The sequence below is a fragment of the Pollicipes pollicipes genome, unplaced genomic scaffold (genome assembly GCF_011947565.3).
Source record: "Pollicipes pollicipes isolate AB1234 unplaced genomic scaffold, Ppol_2.1 Scaffold_2555;HRSCAF=2994_pilon_pilon_pilon, whole genome shotgun sequence".
Classification (NCBI taxonomy): domain Eukaryota; kingdom Metazoa; phylum Arthropoda; class Thecostraca; order Pollicipedomorpha; family Pollicipedidae; genus Pollicipes; species Pollicipes pollicipes.
In genome coordinates, this window is record NW_023596136.1 from 969,625 (window position 1) to 990,646 (window position 21,022).

At 51.9% G+C, this 21,022-nt stretch overlaps 1 protein-coding gene across 1 annotated transcript in view; it reads right to left on the reverse strand.

Annotated features, from left to right (window-relative positions):
- LOC119107261 (lutropin-choriogonadotropic hormone receptor) overlaps nt 1-15,254 on the reverse strand; it is a 58,866-nt gene extending 43,612 nt beyond the window's left edge. Inside the window, exons 1-3 of the mRNA XM_037230683.1 lie at nt 15,172-15,254; nt 5,323-5,391; nt 3,270-3,344 (exon numbers count right to left, since the gene is read on the reverse strand). Of these exons, the coding sequence (XP_037086578.1) occupies nt 3,270-3,344; nt 5,323-5,391; nt 15,172-15,254 (227 nt within the window). The remainder of the gene's footprint in view (nt 1-3,269; nt 3,345-5,322; nt 5,392-15,171) is intronic.
- Nucleotides 15,255-21,022: the final 5,768 nt, after the last annotated feature.

Sequence of the window (21,022 nt, forward strand, 5' to 3'; positions counted from 1 at the left end):
TGGATGAGTCAGATTTGAACACTAAAATAGTGCATTAAAAATCCATTAAACGTCCGTTTCAGCTCCAAGACCGAAAAACAACCAGTGAAGAGAGGATTTTGACAGACATCGACACAGTGGGTTTGATTATCTGAAGGTGGCGTTTTTATGATCATATTATTTCAGGTCATGTCCATGACCTGGGAGCAGGATCGCAAACTGCTGCGCTGGTCGACCCCTGGTGAATTGCCGCCGCGCTGTAACTGGCTCCCTCCGTAGGTCACTGAGGACGGGGCTCAGCTTAGTTAACGTAGTTTACTTAACTTAAGACGGTGCATTGACCTACTCCATGTAGGTGGCTCCACTCCTTTACCCGTTGATATTTATCAAACCTAGCACTATCGTCACCATCATCCTTGACCACGATTATCAATGTAACCAATGTGTTATGCGTACCCATGTCTTCCAGCGCATTCAAAGCACTGCCGCAATGTTGAGCCATAAAAGAAAAGAAACTGCCAACGTCAAGCAACAAAAGGAAGACTTAGTGGGAACAGATGTTCTTGATAACTTTTCGTATAAGAGGAAAATCCAGATGAAAAATAGAAAGTTCATTGTTTGATCCCAATTCATTTCGAGTCTAACCTTTAATCTATATTAGGCCGGAAACCAATTATTTCTGCCGGTGGCAGCGTGTGGCGGTGCAGAACCACCTGGACGATGACGTCAGAAAGGCTGGGCGCGAACCCCGTCCTCAATGACCTGCGGAAGGAGCCAATTACAGCGTGGTGCTGGGGGCGGTGGGGCGCACTGCCGGAGTCCAAATTGGGGTTGAGAGGCTCGATACTTCCAATTCGCGGGGCAAAGCGAGTTGGTTTCAGAGTCGCCCAATTCTCACCGGGCGAGAGCAGCATTACTCAGAAGAGGGATTCGTATGGACCCATTACCGTTCGACTATTAAAAACAGTCATAAAATAAAAAGGTCGGTGCCAGCCTCCGTGACATTTCAACTGTCAACCAAACACAATTTCAGGCCAGCGTCTTGTTTGCACTGACAAAACGCATCGATACTTTTCCGCCCCCCCAAAAGAAAACAAAAAAACGAAACCACGACAACCAGATGAGCACAGGAAAATCTTCCCAATCAGATGACTCACAAAATGAGGTTGAGCATCGATTGAGGATCGGTCATAACATGATTTATGTGAGTGCAACGTTTATGAGGGAATTCGCAAATCGGGTACATCAAAATGCATGTGTTCGTGACGATTCAAGTCAGTATGCAAGCAAGCACGGCCTGGTACGCTTGATCGTTTCGGACGCTAATTCGTATGCGCCCTTTCAAATTGGTCAGCCATTCTACAACCAAGTCAGGAGGTTGGCTCTCGTACTGCCCCTGTGTGCCCTGTCTTTTCAGTAAAAGGTACAGTTGACCAAGGTCAGTTGAAAGAAAAAGTGAAAAAGTGTGTTCATTGTTTTATGTTTTGATTGAGTATGTACAAAAGGCAAAAACTGATTTGATCCCACTGTCTTTTCTTTTAAATACATCTGCAGTGTCTCCAACGGTCATAGACTGCGCGGCGGAAAATGTGACATTTTTCAAGCTACCTGTCCATCTCTGTTTTGCATGTTGACTTTTGGCAGGGTATTTGTGCAGTGAACAAACTAACCGATACGACTTGTAACATTATGTCAAGGGATACACAATGACAAAACATATGAATATTAGGCAATGCAAGTCTTATCAACTGCAGGATAACACTGAATTGGCCTATAGCGTGATAATGTAGGTTAATTCAAATGTTTGTATGTGCGTATGTAAAATGTCTATTTTCTCCGATTTTCAGAATATTTATATCACGTAGGTATTAAGGTACTTGCCATAACTCAGTAAAAATTAGCCAAGAAATACGATAAATCGTGCTGCTATTTAAAGTACTGCGGATGCTTTTAACCCAAGTTCGACGTTACGGCGGCCATTATCAGGCTTAAGGGGAGGTACGATTTTTATGACTGTGAGGTTTATTTTTGTTTACATTCTTATGCGTAACAGCTGGTTTCCTTAGTCAGACAGGATTGTGTCTCAACATCAGCGACTATTTCGCGTCACGGTGACGTCACTCTTCCACCCGGTCGTCGTGTGCCTTTCCTGGCCGTGGGACCATTGTCATAATCTCTAGTAAAACATATATGGCGGTGACTAGGCCTTCTGAAGACATTATTTACGTATAGAAGAAGCGTCAGTTAGGTGAGCTAATGACGTCTTCAATTTGTGGGAGCATTAGTATGCAAAATGCATGATATCGTATAAAGCTTATAAAGCAGGATTTTTGCAGCCCACTTCGATTTTTACGCTACTTGAAATAAAACCAAGTGGGGGAGAAGAGAGGAAAATACTATGTTAAACATGCCATGATCGGTGATTTATTCCAGCATATTATAGCACGTCGAGTAAAACACCAGACAGGTAACATTTCCTCACTTGGAGAGGTCAACACGGAGCGCAGCTTCAGCTCTACCTCAACAGCCTTGACCCTAACGACGGGTATCCATGGTAACCTGAGACGCTGAGTTCGGTAAGCTATGGAAAAGCTCTTTCGGTACCATAATCTTGGAACTTCCAATCATTTTCCAAATCATTCTCTAATAGCAATGACATCGGCTTATGAAAATACTTGTAAATGCTGTCTGACGTCTGGCGGACCGTCATTTTTTTAACAGAACGCAATGCACGTCGTCACGCTTCTTATGAAGCGCCAGCGGCCACGTTGGTCAAATTAGGGCCCAGCAGCCATAGCGCAACCGGGATTCATCTGCCGGGCCACCTTTGCCGCGACAGCTGTAGATAAGTATTCAATCACCCGCAAGCTTATCTCACAATAGTTCAATTGATGCCGAGTGCGTCGATAAGTTATACCGCCATGTACCGCGAAGCTACGGGTACAGCGAGAACCGACTGACGACGGTGCCCAGTGAAAATCTGGTGGTAGCGGTTCAGGCGGACGCGAGGCGATGGTCATGCGAGGGTAGATGATGGGAAACGAAAGCTAGATCAGGTAGATAATGGGAAATGGGAGGTAAGCGAAAGACGAGTGACGGTCAAACCTACAGCGGTTGTCAAAGACCACAGCAAGAGGAAACAAAGAAGTTTATTTTATTGATTAAGAGTGGCAACGAGCAAGGCTATTTCAACCGCTGTACTTCAGGACAAGGCAGCATCATAAACAAACTAAATTTGGTATCGCCTACCGGAACTTAGAAGATGGACCAAGCGGTGCAGCAGCACTTACAGCGTTCTGAGACTTCCCAGACCCCGGAAGGCCAGGCGATCCAGGCGCTTCAGGTGCAGGTTTCCATTCAGCTGCCTGTCAGAGAAACACAGCGTCCTAAGAAGTGTACGAAACTGTCGAACGGAATGTAGTACAGGGTGATCAGATTCAATGATTCGTAAGGTATCTGTTGCTTACATGCTTTTCCTAACATGGGACATCAAAATAAAAATTGGTCATGATCATTGGACATCGGCGATGAAAGAGTTGGCGATCAGCAATGAAAACGGTTAAAACAGTGATGACAGAGGTGACTTGCCAGGAAGTGGCAGAGTTCACCACACACACACACACACACACACACACCACACACACACACACACACACACACACACACACACACACACACACACACACACACACACACACACACACACACACACACACACACACACACACACACACACACACACACACACACACACACACACACACACACACACACACACACACACACACACACACACACACACACACACACACACACACACACACACACACACACACACACACACACACACACACACACACACACACACCACACACACACACACACACACACACACACACACACACACACACACACACACACACACACACACACACACACACACACACACACACACACACACACACACACACACACACACACACCACACACACACAACACACACACACACACACACACACACACACACACACACACACACACACCACACACACACACACACACACACACACACACACACACACACACACACACACACACACACACACACACACACACACACACACACACACACACACACACACACACACACACACACACACACACACACACACACACACACACACACACACACACACACACACACACACACACACACACACACACACACACACACACACACACACACACACACACACACACACACACACACACACACACACACACACACACACACACACACACACACACACACACACACACACACACACACACACACACACCACACACACACACACAACACACACACACACACACACACACACACACACACACACACACACATACACACACACACACACACATATATATATATATATATATATATATATATATATATATATATATATAGATAGATAGATAGATAGATAGATAGATAGATAGATAGATAGATAGATAGATAGATAGATAGATAGATAGATAGATAGATAGATAGATATATATATATATATATATATATATATATATATATATATATACATGCATAGTTCTCTTTTACCTCGTGCGGGCCAAGCAGGCCACCGTGACATTTTAGGACCCATTGGAATCATTTAGACGGACGAGTTATCTAACAAATTTTACTGCCTGAATGCAACTTTGATGAGGATGCGAGCTTTGAGAATGGCCAACGGCGCACTGAAAAACAAAACAAACTGCCAGTAATGTGTCCTTGCTGCCCTTTCTTAATCAATTTTTTGGGTCTTGTATATATATTCGTACTTCCGCCCGGCTTTACAGCTACGGCGAGCCCAAAAACATGTAGCAGGACTGTTTTGAACCATTGGCGGAGGCGGCGTCGTGACAGCGTGGCGTTGGGGTAGAGAGGGATGCAGAAACATTGATACCGAGAAGGGCGTTACGACGCAAAAGTGGCGTTTGTCCCTCTTGGGATATTATTCCTTTAACCTGCGGACATTACCCCGCATCATTAGTAGGTGCAGCATGTACGAAGTTGATAGGGAACACGCATTGTTATTGCCCTGTTGGGTTGCTTGCGGATTTTGTCAGCTGTCATTTCCCCATATCCATTACGGACACACAACAGTTTGCACAAGGCATCTCGGTCTGCACGACTAAAGGACTATTACCAGGGCTGGTAATAGCTGACCATCCATGCCTACGTGTCTCGCCAAAACGGGTCTGTTCCCATCCTGCCAGTAAGCAAGTCGAAGATGCATATTCTGTGTGAAGATGCACGCACACTTGGCTGCCAGAGCTCGCACTCACAGTGTCCCAATGCGAGACCCGTTGAACGCCCAGTCTGAGATGGACTCCAGTTGACTGTTCGCAAGAGACCTGAAACAAACGAGACAAATCGATCAATACCGGTCAACTGTCCGTCCGGTGGCTTAGTTGGTTAGAGCGCCTGCCTCCCGATCCACCCACCCGTGGCGGGGTGGGCTCGAGTCGCTTTAGGGCGCTCGCTATTTGCCCTTGACAGGTATGGCCTGCGGCCGGTGGCAGCGGCCGCGCTAAAGGTCAGTTGACGTCAGAGGGCAGGACGGACCGTGCCAAGCATTGCGGCACGTTAAGCTTTCGCCACAAAATTCTGCCGTTGACATGGAATTGCGCGATCGGATGGTAGGGGTCAGGGCTCACACAAGCATTGCTTAGCGTGAGCTCTGATCCCGGAAATCCATCCATTCAAAGGGTTCGGATCAAATCTTTAAAAAACTGCGACCTGCTGGCGTCTGAATGTTGTGGACCAGCTTGCTATAAGGAGGTGCCGCAGTACCCGGAATGGAACACAGACTTGCGAACGCCGTTATTGAGGCGAACGTCGTGCTGAAAGCAGCCGCGATAAAGCCGGTAAGTTATTGCGTGCAGCGTGACATTTGAAGATTGGCTGTTTTCAAGACGTTTGTAGCTGGCGTTGCTACAAAATACCCTTCACCATGGTCGCCAGTTTATCGCAACAGCAAACAACGACTTCTTCGACTGAGATAGCCAGCCAGTGTCTCACATCCGTGAAATATGAGCCCCGGTGCATAAATCTCCGTATGTGCCGAGTATGAGATCGCCATGAGTGGGCTCTTCTCGGGCAGCGCACCGAGCAATATCCGTCTGAGAGGTCCGCACATGAGCCGAGCCTCGCCCGCCACGGCGTGATTACCCCTGGGCGCCCGGCACCTCACCGTTCTCCGCGATGGACACCACCCCACCCCTGACCTGAGCGCTGCACGCGCCGGCCGCGGCTAGCCACCTCCCCGGGCAGTGGCCGCTCATGCGTGCTACTCCGTCAGCACGGCTGCGGGGCTCGCTGCCAGGGGCCGCAGCGGCAGCCGGCCAGCGCCAGCACTACCTGTGCTCTGCGCTGTCGCAGACGAGCGTCCGCCGACGGCGGTAACTAGCCGCGCAGATCAGCTCCGCCCGAAAATCCCGGCCGACATCGCCATGTGTGGCATGAGTGGTGCCTCCGTCTGTTATACCAGGGCTCAACGACGGTCCGAAAAGTTCAAACGTATTATGACTAAGCCAGCATCAACCGGAGTATGGATGGGGGAGGCTAGCATGGATTTACTGGGAGACGTTATTATGGCAACTTCCCTATCTCTTGAACCATTGAAATGATTTTGCCAATTTTAAGAGCATCAGCAACCCTGGATCATCTGGCGCAGAAAGCGTCGTTTTCAGACCACAACGCCGCTGGCAGTGTCGAGACTCAGATGAAGTCGGGCTGAGAGCTTTAGAAACATTTGTGACCACTCGCTGCCCGAAGGCAAACCGTCAGTCTAAATTCTGCCCACTCCTTATCCCAATAGAACGATAGCCTACTAAGCTACAACTAAGAGCCTACTAAGCTACAGAAGCGTACGCCATGGGGAGAATTTGCATGGCATTACCCACTATGATAGCCATTCACGGTGCAAGAGCTCCCAGGTGGCACGAAGGCATGGGTCGCAAAATAAATGTGTCGCGTGATGATGGGTCTTTCACGGGACAGGTAAAGCAGCTTTTCGCGAGAGGGGAAGGCTACACTGTTTGAGGGGGGGGGGGGGGGGGGGCTAAGACGTGGCGCAGAAGATGCAGCTCCAGATCTTGGCCAATAGCCGCCTCAGCAGTCACGACCATTCTTCGTTCTAGCTCTGTCTGCGACACGACGCATTGTGGTATGACGGACAGCAGGGGAATCAAAGAAAACGAATGAAGAACAACAAACAATGAAGTCAGAATTCCCGAGGAACATCTGCACCAGATCGTAAAAAGCCTCTTGCGAGGCGCCTCAAAAGTCTGGAATTAGCCTCAGAAGTGCCAAGTCGTCCTCCTGCGCAAGCACCTGTCAATCTGGGGTGCTGAAACGGTACGGTCACGATCAGGTCACGGTCTCACGGTCGGTCACGATACGGTCACGATCTCCCGCCTTAGAATACGTTGCTGGCCGCGGTGCTGCTCCCCGGCGGCATGCCTCATACACTGGTAAGATTCTGGAACTCCTGATCGTTCTGGCGAGATGCTGGAACTCCTGATCGTACTAGCGAGATGCTGGAACTCCTGATCGTACTAGCGAGGTGCTGGAACTCCTGCTCGTACTAGCGAGATGCTGGAACTCCTGACCGTACTAGCGAGATGCTGGAACTCCTGACCGTACTAGCGTTCCCAATCCCTCGGGGTCATCCCGCGATGTGCAGACGAAACGGCTCATGTCAATACCCTGTGGGCTCAACTTGCCAGTTTTGGATGCCCAACCGTTCAAAAAAAAAAATCCCTTAGCCACATTTCGGCAATGGACGAAGCCTGTTGTGCCCACCACTTCCTGGAATCAGATGGCATGTTAAGAGCGCCTGGTGGGGTTCGGGGTATATCAATGCTTATCCAGGCTAGTGTTCTCTTGTGTCGACAAACTAATGTCCTGTGCTGTTTTACTCGAACTTGCACGTTCATGTGCATGGCCCGGATTAGCACTAAAACGCACGAGGCATTCACGAAACGAGATCAAGACATTACGTGCATTGCTTGCATCAGTCGATGCTGATTTGCCCGCAGAAAGTGGCAGTAGGCTAATAGTGTGGTCTTACTTTTCACTTCTGCTGAGCACAGTTGGTCATGGGTGAGGTTTCCGAAAATATGTTGCGCTAGTGGGTGAGGACCGAGCAAGGAAGGATTGCTAAAACTATGACCTGCGTCTTCTTTAATCGTTTTCTTCCGAATTTGACTGACTTCCTTTTTAAAATAGTAGGGGGTGGGGGGTGAACCACTTCATTTGAATAGAAAGCTACATAGGGGGGCTGTGGCGCCCCTTTAAAGTATTGGAATAAGCATGCGATATAATAGCATAAGCTCACTTATAACCATGGGCATACTTCTGAGAGGACAAGACTGTTCTACACAACGCAACTTCCCTGTTCAGTAAATATGCTCCTCAAAAGATAATTGTGTGATTACGTCGCAGTATTCCACACCACATTGATTGAGGACCAATTGACGACCATCATATCCGAAAATCGTCCTCACCAACGCCAGATATTAACGACTCGGCAATCTTATTTTTCCTGGTACTAATCGCCGCATGGCTAATGGAGCGACAGAATTTGAATGACATGCCTAATGGTCATGCCAACGTCATGACCATTAGGCATGCCATAAATGCGACATGGATTTATACGTCATGGATGTCTATCAATGCGTCATAAATGCGTCATGAATGCCTGGGTGAAAAATAAAATGGTTCAAAGGATCTCCCCAAAATGGTCCGCACATCATTGTGGGCATGAAGCTCAGGAACTGCCGGGGCTTAGGCCTCAAGAAAGGCAAGACTTTGAACTGCACCAAATGATCTTCAAGATGGCTATTTCAGTGAAAAACTCCATATAAATGTCACATGTCAAATGCGGACGTCAAAATGTGCAACGCTCTCTTTACAGAGAATATCAAAGATTAAAATCTACTGAGGCAAGCATCACGTATGATGGAAAAACCTCACTCGTAACTACCAATTGGTGCGCTTTGATATTGGTGTGCAAATGACTCTTCTAGATAACAAAACCTCACCATTTCGTAGAAATTCTCTCCTCAATACGTTATTGTTTGATTGCGTCATGGAGCGTATTAGGACGTAAGGGTCGCTGCCAGACAGCCCGTTCAGAATTATCACTGTAACGGACGGGCTGACTGACTTGTAGTGCTTAAAATTTAACTGGCCGCAACAAGGTGGGTTTAAGGTGTGAAAACACCGACCACCATTATTTGCGCGTATTTGGAACCGTCCTCATTATGACCTTATATATATTTTTTCCGTGATGACATTTTGTTTCCTGGTTTGCATTTTCGGTTACGGCACTATTGTTAAATTATCCGAATCCAAGCCTCATGTCCGTCATAACGAGCAGAACTCCCCAAATATCTGCACTATGTATGACAAAACGCTGTTGGTCATCGACCTAACGTAAGCTAGCTGAAAGCCAACCGGTGTCCGTTGATACAAGGCGTGCTGCCGCACTTCGGACACGGATAAGTCTGTGGCCCTATTTCCCTTGACCTTGAACACCAGGTCGCCGCGGAGCTGGCGTCGGACCAGGGGCTGCAGGGGGCCCCTGGACCCCTATTACTGAGCCGCTGCGCCTGGGTGCAACTGCTGGCAACTTGACGCATGCCTCGAAGCTCGGCGAGCTGCAGGTGGGGCTTACACTACGCTCTGGGAAATCAGAGGTACGGGGTTCGATTCCCCGCGGTTTCCGCCCTTTATACCGGGGTGGGAGGCAGGTGACGTCATATAGCCTCAGCAGCTGAGTGTGCCGTTAAGTCCTAATGACGACGGCGACGAGCTGCAGATGCCGCCGATGAGCCGGGATGACTCATACACGGCCAGCGGCGCTCGCAGAACGCCGGTAATCAAGGTGTCCCGGCAGACGGTGAACTGGCCCGCGGAAAACCAGAGCAGCCACACGTGCCTGCCCTGGACTTGGCGGATGTTACGCCACATTAGCCGGGCTGCTCGTCGGAACGGACGCCCTGCAGCGGATAGTGCCGTTGGAAGTACGCCAGGGACCTATCGGTGCCCCCAGGCGGTGAAAACCCAGCCTCGATTGGGTAACGGCCGGAAAGCTTTCCGATCGTTACCCACGAGCGCCGTGTGCCATCTGTGAAGGTGGGACCTGAATCCGCGTGACCGGTGACTCGGAGCTGCACGAGCGAAGCGCGAGGATAACGTTCCGAGTCCTTACGGAGTCCTCGCGGAGTCCTTGCGGGCGAAGTACACCCACGCGTCTCGGCGGTCCCAGTAGGATAACGTCGGGCGAGACGCGCCGCGCGGCACTTCTTGGTGCGCCGGCGAGCGCTCCGAGACCGATCCGCTGTGGACGCCACCGACTGTGCCAGTAACTTTGGTAACGTGCCGCCCAGACCCCGCTATGCGTCACCGACTGTGCCAACAACTTAGGTAACGTGTCGCCCAGACCCCGCTATGCGTCACCGACTGTGCCAACAACTTAGGTAACGTGTCGCCCAGACCCCGTTATACGTCACCGACTGTGCCAACAACTTAGGTAACGTGTCGCCCAGACCCCGTTATACGTCACCGACTGTGCCAACAACTTAGGTAACGTGTCGCCCAGACCCCGCTATGCGTCACCGACTGTGCCAACAACTTAGGTAACGTGTCGCCCAGACCCCGTTATACGTCACCGACTGTGCCAACAACTTAGGTAACGTGTCGCCCAGACCCCGCTATGCGTCACCGACTGTGCCAACAACTTAGGTAACGTGTCGCCCAGACCCCGCTATACGTCACCGACTGTGCCAACAACTTAGGTAACGTGTCGCCCAGACCCCGTTATACGTCACCGACTGTGCCAACAACTTAGGTAACGTGTCGCCCAGACCCCGCTATACGTCACCGACTGTGCCAACAACTTAGGTAACGTGTCGCCCAGACCCCGCTATACGTCACCGACTGTGCCAACAACTTAGGTAACGTGTCGCCCAGACCCTGCTATACGGCAGGCGAGCTGGACCAAAGGCGAAGCTGGCGCGGGCGTGCGACGGTACCGTTCGAGGACACATCCATGAAGGTTAGGCGCGTCACCTGCAGCCACCGGAGCGGAGAACGCAACACAAGCATGAGCGGCATCTGCCGCACCACGCCATCGCCAAGACGCAGCCAGAGCGCACCGGACCCCGAGCCGCTCCAGAGCGTCCCAAGTCGAGGCCGTAACAACGTCCCAAGTCGAGGCGGTAACGGCGCCCCAAGTCGGGGCCGCAACAGCGTCCCAAGTCGGGGCCGCAACAGCGTCCCAAGTCGAGGTCGCAACAACGCCCCAAGTCGAGACCGTAACAGCGTCCCAAGTCGGGGCCGCAGCAGCGTCCCAAGTCGGGGCCGCAGCAGCGTCCCAAGTCGGGGCCGCAGCCGAGGCTCGGACGGCACATGGCACCAGGGAGGCACTCCGCTTGACTGAAATCCTGCGGACGACGGCACGGGTCCTCCGCCTTGGCACCAGCTGTCAGACCGTTCGCAGTGAGCACCATACACAGTGGCGCGTCTTCAAACGCCGTGTGCGTACGGTTAAACAATACAAATAACACTGCCGTCCGCTTATGCAATATTTCCGCCAACTCTTGTAACAATGACGTTTGGTTAGGTGCCGTGTGCCCGTCGGATCGTGACATGTCCAGTAGTGCATGAAAATATACATCGTCACTGCGCCAGTAGCCGTCTGTTGTTGCCACCTACCCTTAACCAGGCACGACCACAGTTCCCAAAAACGCATGTCCAAACTCGTTTTAAACACATTTTTCCCGAGCATCACCATTCTGGTAACGCTCAATTTTCCGGGAAAGTGAGAAGAGTGGACCATGTCACACCCGCCCGCTCCCTTCCAGTGGCCATGCCTGTACCGGTGAGCCGCTGCACAGGACCGGCGCCTTGACACGCCACCGCACCGCCACAGCCCTAACATGTACTGCGTTGCTCGTTATATAAGTGATATCTGCCGTGCATGCTGCGCATGCCCTGCATATATATATATATATTATATATATATATATATATATATATATATGTAATAAAGATAGCCAACTACAAATTCAAACAAATCGTGATCGAGAAGGCATACTTTGCACTTTCCATTTCAATTCATTTTCACGGCCTGATTCGATGCCATATCGGCATCGAATGACGTCAAGGTGCTGATAAAAGTAAATAATTTTAGCTGTAAAGTAGCGCTGCGTGGGCCAACTGGAAACGCTATCAGTGGATCTCATCGGCACTGTCCGGTGTATTGGATTTACCCATGGCTTCGGCAGAAGCCTGGCTATCGCATTCAGTGGAGTTACAACAATGCAGTAGCCCTTATCAGCACACGCCAATACGGAACCACCCCGGCCGACGACCTTTGCCAAATCCCTGGTATCGAAAAGGAACGTCTTGCATTTATGCTTTGCATAGATCTGCATCGCTGCGAAACATTAATGTCATCGTTGTTCAGGGGACAGGGTTTTACATCCTCCGCTTCCACTGCCGAAACACGTACGAAACATGTTCTTAATGATATATATATATATATATATATATTGATTTCACCAATTTGATTTCACACACACACATATATATATATATATATATATATATATATATATATATATATATATATATATGTATATATATATATATATATATATCACCTGCCCCATTCTTCGATATCATTATCGGCAAGTAATCAGCAACGAAGGCATGACAATGGCCAGCTTGTTGGTCTGTCTGCATACTAACTTCATCTCATCTCCGTCGCACCATACTGACTTCAAGCCGCTTTCCACCATCAAAAGCCAAGCTATTGGTCCCGTGCGCTGTGCTCGCGCGAATTGCGCCCCCAAATGCCTCTCACAGCGCTGGGGCGATATGACCAGACAATCATGGGGACGCGTGCCCTGGGCGGGATGCTCGTCGACCGGCGCATATGCACGTGCCGGGGGCGCGCTCCGCACTCCACGCCGTCCGGCACCGGCGCGTGCTGCATGCTAACTTTCACTGGATGGCCCTCTGGGTCGGTCGGCCGACGTCAGAAGGCCGACGATCAGTGTCGCGTCCGGGGAGGGCCGGCGATCAGTGTCGCGTCCGGAGAGGGCCGGCGACTAGTATCGCGTCCGGAGAAGGCTGACGATCAGTGTCGCGTCCGGAGAGGGCCGGCGACTAGTATCGCGTCCGGAGAAGGCTGACGATCAGTGCCGCGTCCGGAGAGGGCCGGCGACTAGTATCGCGTCCGGAGAAGGCCGACGATCAGTGTCGCGTCCGGAGAGGGCCGGCGACTAGTATCGCGTCCGGAGAAGGCTGACGATCAGTGTCGCGTCCGGAGAGGGCCGGCGACTAGTATCGCGTCCGGAGAAGGCTGACGATCAGTGCCGCGTCCGGAGAGGGCCGGCGACTAGTATCGCGTCCGGAGAAGGCTGACGATCAGTGTCGCGTCCGGAGAGGGCCGGCGACTAGTATCGCGTCCGGAGAAGGCTGACGATCAGTGTCGCGTCCGGAGAGGGCCGGCGACTAGTATCGCGTCCGGAGAAGGCTGACGATCAGTGTCGCGTCCGGAGAGGGCCGGCGACTAGTATCGCGTCCGGAGAAGGCCGACGATCAGTGTCGCGTCCGGAGAGGGCCGGCGATCAGTGTCGCGTCCGGAGAGGGCCGGCGACTAGTATCGCGTCCGGAGAAGGCTGACGATCAGTGTCGCGTCCGGAGAAGGCCGACGATCAGTGTCGCGTCCGGAGAGGGCCGGCGACTAGTATCGCGTCCGGAGAAGGCTGACGATCAGTGTCGCGTCCGGAGAGGGCCTGCGACTAGTATCGCGTCCGGAGAAGGCTGACGGTCAGTGTCGCGTCCGGAGAGGGCCGGCGACTAGTATCGCGTCCGGAGAAGGCTGACGATCAGTGTCGCGTCCGGAGAGGGCCGGCGACTAGTATCGCGTCCGGAGAAGGCTGACGATCAGTGTCGCGTCCGGAGAAGGCCGACGATCAGTGTCGCGTCCGGAGAGGGCCGACGATCAGTGTCGCGTCCGGAGAAGGCCGACGATCAGTGTCGCGTCCGGAGAGGGCCGGCGCTAATCCGTCCGGAGAAGGCCGACGATCAGTGTCGCGTCCGGAGAGGGCCTGCGACTAGTATCGCGTCCGGAGAAGGCTGACGATCAGTGTCGCGTCCGGAGAAGGCCGACGATCAGTGTCGCGTTCGGAAACGGCCGAGCGATATCGAGGCTATGAGTCCATTCAGAGTTGTTCCTCGAAATTTTGGCACCTTGACAGCCTGCGCTGCAGTGGCGCTCCATGGCCGTCAGTTTCAACCCAACTCGCTCGCCACGAGTTGGGTCATGGACGCAGCACGTGTTCGTGGCAGTCGGGCCGACGAGGGCCGCGCGGCGTACCGGTAATGGGCCAACTTCACTGAAACGAGTGCAAAGTTGCGCAATCTTGATTTGCGATGTTGCAGCGCAAAGGCGTACCAAAATAGCTCAGTATTCCATTGACTGAAAAGGTAGTCGAAATGAAGACACGCACACCGGTGGTCGTCTGGTATCTCTAGCCCTGTCTGTTTCCTTTCATTGCGCATGTCTTGACGGCGGAGAAGAAGGCGCACTTTCAATTAAGTACGGCTTGTGCCGTCTGAGTTGAGTGACATGAGCACGACCGATCTATACAGTGTCGCCGGCACAACACTCCCCGCTCTCGACGTCTGGTTGTCGCAGCTTGTTCTGAGTGAGCATAAGGGCTAGCCGCAGTCATCTCGGACACTTTAAATACGAATCAGCCAACGGCCGCCCTGACGAGGGAAACTTATTGGCAAATAAATCCTTGTTAAAACGAGCCGGCGTGAGTTCAAGCTGCCGGCCACACCCCGCTCCCATCGGATCGGCGGGCCCGAGGCCACGTGGCGGGCGCCCAAGAACCTTCCCTAGCTGACGTCGGCAACAACTTGGGTGCTTTTAAAAGAAACTAAAGACACGCATGCGTTTGCAGCTGCTTTGATTAGGATCTGGCCACGTTGCGAAGACAGCCTTAGGTCACGGGAATCATGACACGAGCATGACGTAAGGAACCAGGTTGGGAGTTCGTGCTTCCATTATCCATGCATCTGACGATGCGGTTGCAATCAGTACTTACAGCTGATCGGTGGTAATGTTAATGCTGTTACTTGGTAGTGACCTGATCCTATTTCCGTCCAGGTCACTGGAAAATGTGGTCATTATCAGTTTGATTCTTCTTGCACACAGCATGCGATCAGGAGTTCAGTTTGACAAGGTGATGACGTCGAATTGGTTTTTTCAATAGGTAATGATAATGCTGCGCCATAACATCTGGTCTGCGTGCATAACACATCTTAAGCACATATGGTGTGCGACCATGAATATACGACTAATGGGATGAGTAAGTTTAGTTTAGTAGTAAGTCCCGCTAACTTTCAACCTTGTTTCCTTGCCCGGAACATTTTATTCCAGTCAGCAGCTTTTAGAGGTCAACCAATCTCGGTCCCTGAATACTGAGATATTCGCGGATGAGTACAAGCATCACATTTGAGCGCAAATAGCACGCTGGCGTAAAGCCAAAAATGGCAATATTTCACACACAAGCTCGTCTTGACCTTGCGCTATTGGCTATAATGCCGTCATAATGGAAGCGCTATCAAGCGCTACCCTGCCTCCCATTTGGTACATAGAAGACAAAATTACTTGACGGAATCATTGCAGCATTATAGTTTGTCATGCTTCGATAAAAAAATCGTCACGAGTACTTCCGGTTTAAGAAGAAAATGAGATGTCAGTCCTTTAAAAGCACGGATGATTAAGTGCTTGCCGCAGGACGAAGGACAGAAGAAGCGTTTTTACCACAAGTTTTCTCCACGCAATTACTTAAATAATGAAGCCTTTGAGCATAACTTCAAATACAAATCTGAACATAAGAATAAACTCAGGAGTACAAAAATCAGTTAACTATAGTGATGGCAATGTAAATCCTGTCGACAGAAAATCCTATGGCTTTCAGCCAAATACATAAAGCGATTAAAGCAATAGCCGCGAGAGACAAACACAGCAGAACGGTGCGGTACAGACGTTTTACAGTACCACCAAATTCTGGTACCTGACGCGAGGCATTTCACTTATATGGGGTCGACCGGGTGGTAAACTAGGAAAGGCCCTGGCAAAAGGAGGGGATGTATGACAAAGGGTCACGTGACAGCTTTTCTCATATTCAACTTGGTCTGATGGGCCTCATCCCTTTGACAATCATCTTTGACGACGATTGATGGCGGACATTGGTGAGCTGGCAAACGAATCTCATTGCGAAGTCTATTTCCAATGGAAGGCAGAGCTTTATCCCCAAAAGACGATGGGTATTGCTACATTTGAACTATCAACCGTGTTTTTCAAAGAAGTCTTCCTTCTAACCAGCTTTAGGAGATGAAACTTTAATGAAATGAAATGAAGTACTCTGGACTTCACTTCTTTTCGTTAATTCAAATGCAAGTTCAATCCTTGCCTACCACGTCGGTTAAAATTTCTACGGATAGTGCTACCCGCCCTCTGTTGTATTACATTTACTGACAACAGAAGCAGCTTCACGAGCCAGACTCAGGGTTCGGGGCTATATCTGTAGTCTGCCCAAGCTTCGTCCCCGGAAATAGATTACAAGAAGATTGGATATTCCTCGGACAGCTTTCATCAGTGGGAAAAGCTAGTGGGGTCATTTGTTCGGAAGGCCAAACCGACGATGACACATGTGACAATATTGTGCGCTCCAGGACGGATTCCGCCGTCAACGTCGGAGCTCTGCCTGACGTGCCCGTCTCTGGAGGACACGGCGGCGATCTCGCGTCAAAGCAGGCCCCGGCCGACTTTCCGCCGAGCCGTCGTCTCACGCTGACCGCACGCGTGACCGCACGCGTGACCGCACGCACGCGTGACCGCACCGCACGCGTGACCGCACGCGTGACCGCACGCGTGACCGCACGCACGCGTGACCGCACGCACGCGTGACCGCACGCACGCGTGACCGCACGCACGCGTGACCGCACGCACGCGTGACCGTGCGACCTGTCGCTGGTCACTTCAGTCGAGGTGTGAACATTGGCGTCCTCCGACGTCACGGAATCATATGACTAATCGTGGTTATGCTCCTCCTTCTGGAACTTGTCGTTGACAAAAAGTCAGGTTTGTTGGCTCGATAAAGCTACCGACAGCAGTCGCCAAGATTTTGCTAACTACTTGAAACATTTATCTCCTGAACGCTTTACGTCCAGATGACTTGTATAGTTATGTCGCATGATGACACAATATAATCAACTTTATCGCAACCTTCGTCACCCTTCAATGCAAACAAGACACTAGGACGCCCATTGCATATCAATTCAACTCATGCAAACAAATACTTTCCCCCTCCGCGAAATCATCGACGTTTTCCGCCCCGGCTGAACTGGCCTGAACCGCGCACGCACGAACGTTCCGGACAGCGGCGGTGGCTGGTGTTCCGCTCACATCATGTGCAGGATGGTACCCGTCTGCAGGCCGGACAGGTCGGGCATGCCCTCCAGACCGGTGCCCACCAGCCGCCTGGAAAGCAGCCAAGGGTCGGCCCGGTCAGCCCGTCATGCTGCCCGACATCTCGCGCCGACAGCTCGCCGACACAGCCACAGGCCGCGGCTCGCGTCGACGGGGCGGTGACAGCCGCCGGGCCCCTGGCGGCCAGCAGTGCTTCCGGCTCACGGCTCGAAACGGCGCCGGTGATCTCGGCCGAGTGCTGTCAGACCACGTAAGCGTCGGCGGCCGGACTCTCGGAAGCTGAGGAGCTGACCTGAGAGCAGCTGACGTGTGCCTCAGAACACATTGACAGGGTCAAGATCAGACTCTGGCCAACTCAGCCCCGCTGATGCTGGTTTCTGGACGGAACGGGTGGCCGCGGCGGAGAGCAGTAGCGTTGACGTCTGTCTCGGCGGCGGTACTCACAGCGAGCAGAGTGCTGGTAGGTCAGCGGTACTCACAGCGAGTAGAGCGGCGGCAGGTCGGCGGTACTCACAGCGAGCAGAGCGGCGGCAGGTCAGCGGCACTCACAGCGAGCGGAGCGGCGGCAGGTGGGCGGTACTCACAGCGAGCGGAGCGGCGGCGGGTCAGCGGTAGTCACAGCGAGCGGAGCAGCGGCAGGTCAGCGGTACTCACAGCGCGGTACTCACAGCGAGCGGAGCGGCGGCAGGTTGGCGGTACTCACAGCGAGCGGAGCGCTGGCAGGTCGGCGGTACTCGCAGCGCGGTATTCACGGCGAGCGGAGCGGCGGCAGGTCAGCGGTACTCACAGCGAGCGGAGCGGCGGCAGGTTGGCGGTACTCACAGCGAGCGGAGCGCTGGCAGGTCGGCGGTACCCGCAGCGCGTACTCACAGCGAGCGGAGCCGGCAGGTTGGCGGTACTCACAGCAAGCAGAGCGGCGGCAGGTCGATGGTACTCACAGCGAGCGGAGCGCCGGCAGGTCGGCGGCACTCACAGCAAGCGGAGGGCTGGCAGGTCGGCGGTACACACAGCGAGCGGAGCGCCGGCAGGTCGGTGGAACTCACAGCGCGGTACTCATAGCGAGCGGAGCGCCGGCAGGTCGGCGGTACTCACAGCGAGTGGAGCGGCAGCAGGTCGGCGGTACTCACAGCGAGCGGAGCGCCGGCAGGTCGTACCATGCTCGCGGGCTGACAGACTCCAGACTGGGCGCGTGTTGGACGTATCTGGAGCGGCCGGCAAGAGCGTCAGATTGCTTCAGCCAACTTCCAACCGTGACTACCACATGGAAACTGCACCCGAAATGAATGAACGGTACCCATGCCACAGCTCGACTACATATCCAGCCTGTGGAACCAGCCCATCCAACCAATCCAACCTTTGAATGTCGCGCCGGGTAAACTGATCGTCTAATCATCCCCATCAACACCGAACCCCGGGACAAGGTCATCACCGACAGCCGTCAATCGTGACACAAGGATCGAACGTCCACCTGCCCCGCGTCAACACGAGTGCAAGGAATAGCGTGCCTGTTACACTCGACTAGCTTCAGCGAGTCTTGTTTTCACTGCCAAACAAAGCAAGGAACTTGGAAGGTGGCATATCACTCAGCATCGAAACTCGGCTTCGCGCCATCGGTCAAACCTTGCTTCGCATTATCAACATTAGCATCGTCTCGGAAACCGTGTCCGCTAGCTGCAAAAGTGACGCTATAAGACCACTTTATAAAACGAGCGACCCGTCCGCAGCATCGAACCGATCACACTGTTTCCAGTCATATGTAACCTAATGGGAAAATTCGCTCACCAACAATTCACGTCTGCACTAAAGCCTTTTTAGCGCTGACCAGCACGGATGGATGGATCATCACTCAACCTGTACCGTTCCTTTAAGTTTTGCGGAAGAAATTTTGCATAGCATGGACCGATCCCAAGTGAGGCTTCTTTTAATTATAGACCTAAGCCGTCGTTTTGGTGTGTTGGGGCACTTTCCCTTCTTATGAAGCTCCAGCTGCTCCAGAATTCCACCGGATGGTTTGAGAGCTATCTGGAGGGCTACACGCAGCGAGTGAGAGTGGGCGGAATGTTTTCTAGTACTTGTCAGGGCTCCTACCTTGTCCCTTTGTTATTCAACATGCCCAGCAATAACCTCGCTTGCCACACACCGCCTGAAATCAACGACTCCCGTGTAACGGTAGCCCGTTACGCTGAGGACAGACAGCTCGTCGTCACATGACCACGGATGAGGCAGTCAGGTCTGCGTTAGTCCTTGGAGACAGTCCTGGACATAATGCAAAGACACATGGTTTCTCCAGCATGCATAGCGGTCGACACTGCGAGACGAAACATTTACTCTGACGACATATTTACTCGACGAAGCATTTGTTATGTGGAGACAAGTGCCAGCTCAACCAGACCCGTCCATCACCCACCGTCGTGCATATAGAGATGTCTCTTCGATGCCCAGATAATGTGAACAATTTGGGTGTGGCCATGGATCGCGCATCGCCCTGGGAACTGCGCGTAAGCCACGTCACTTGGCGGTCATTTGGCACTATTGCCGCTCTCCTAAATGTCAAACCCGTGTTGCCTGCCAATGTTCTGCATCATTGACGCGTTTCTCTTCCCCATGGCCGTTGCCCTCAGGTTTATCGGAGCTTGCACAGCACGACTGTTGCCAATTTGCAGACAGCGTTGAACTTCGCAGCTGGCGTGATTTACGGACGCCGGTAAATTTGCCAATGTGTCGGATGCTTTACGACAGGTTGGCTGGCGCAGTGGCCGAAGGTTTCTGGCTTCCCGACACGTGCGTTTTACACAAATTATTGACCAGCGGGGAACCGGAGACTTAACTTCTCAGCTCCCCGACAGCCATGAAGACACCGAGTGCAGTACGCGTTAATCTGGCCATTTATGTGTCTCTCGCTCCAAGAGCACGCGTGGCCAGGGAGCATCCCATCGATCTCCGCATATGTACAACGAGCGTGTCAACAGCAGCGACGTTGCGGACTTGGCTTTTTCTTTTTCCCAAGATTCGTGTCCACGACATGATTCCAAGTACCTGACATCTTACTCTCTTTTGCATATTTCTCTTTGTGACGCATTTAGGCTTGTTGCGTGGAGAATGTCGCTGTGCCTTTCGACGAGGGTCTTGGAATAGCACAGTTAAGTCGATGAACTAATGAAGTGCAATGAAAAGCAATGTGATGCGCCCATCTCTTCTCGATGTGATACGTTGTTTGTAATAAAAAGGCCCAGGGAACAAATGGAATTCATTTTCTGTCTTATATAATATATATATATATATATATATATATATATATATATATATATATATATGTACATATATGCGGGTTGAAGACCTCATCTCGATACTGCGTTCAGAAAGCACAGTTATTTCAATGAATTCCCGTCACTAGGCTCTTGGTTGATCTCGCTCTCGTGCTCGGCGCTCGGCGCCCTGCCCGGTCCGCAGGCAATGTC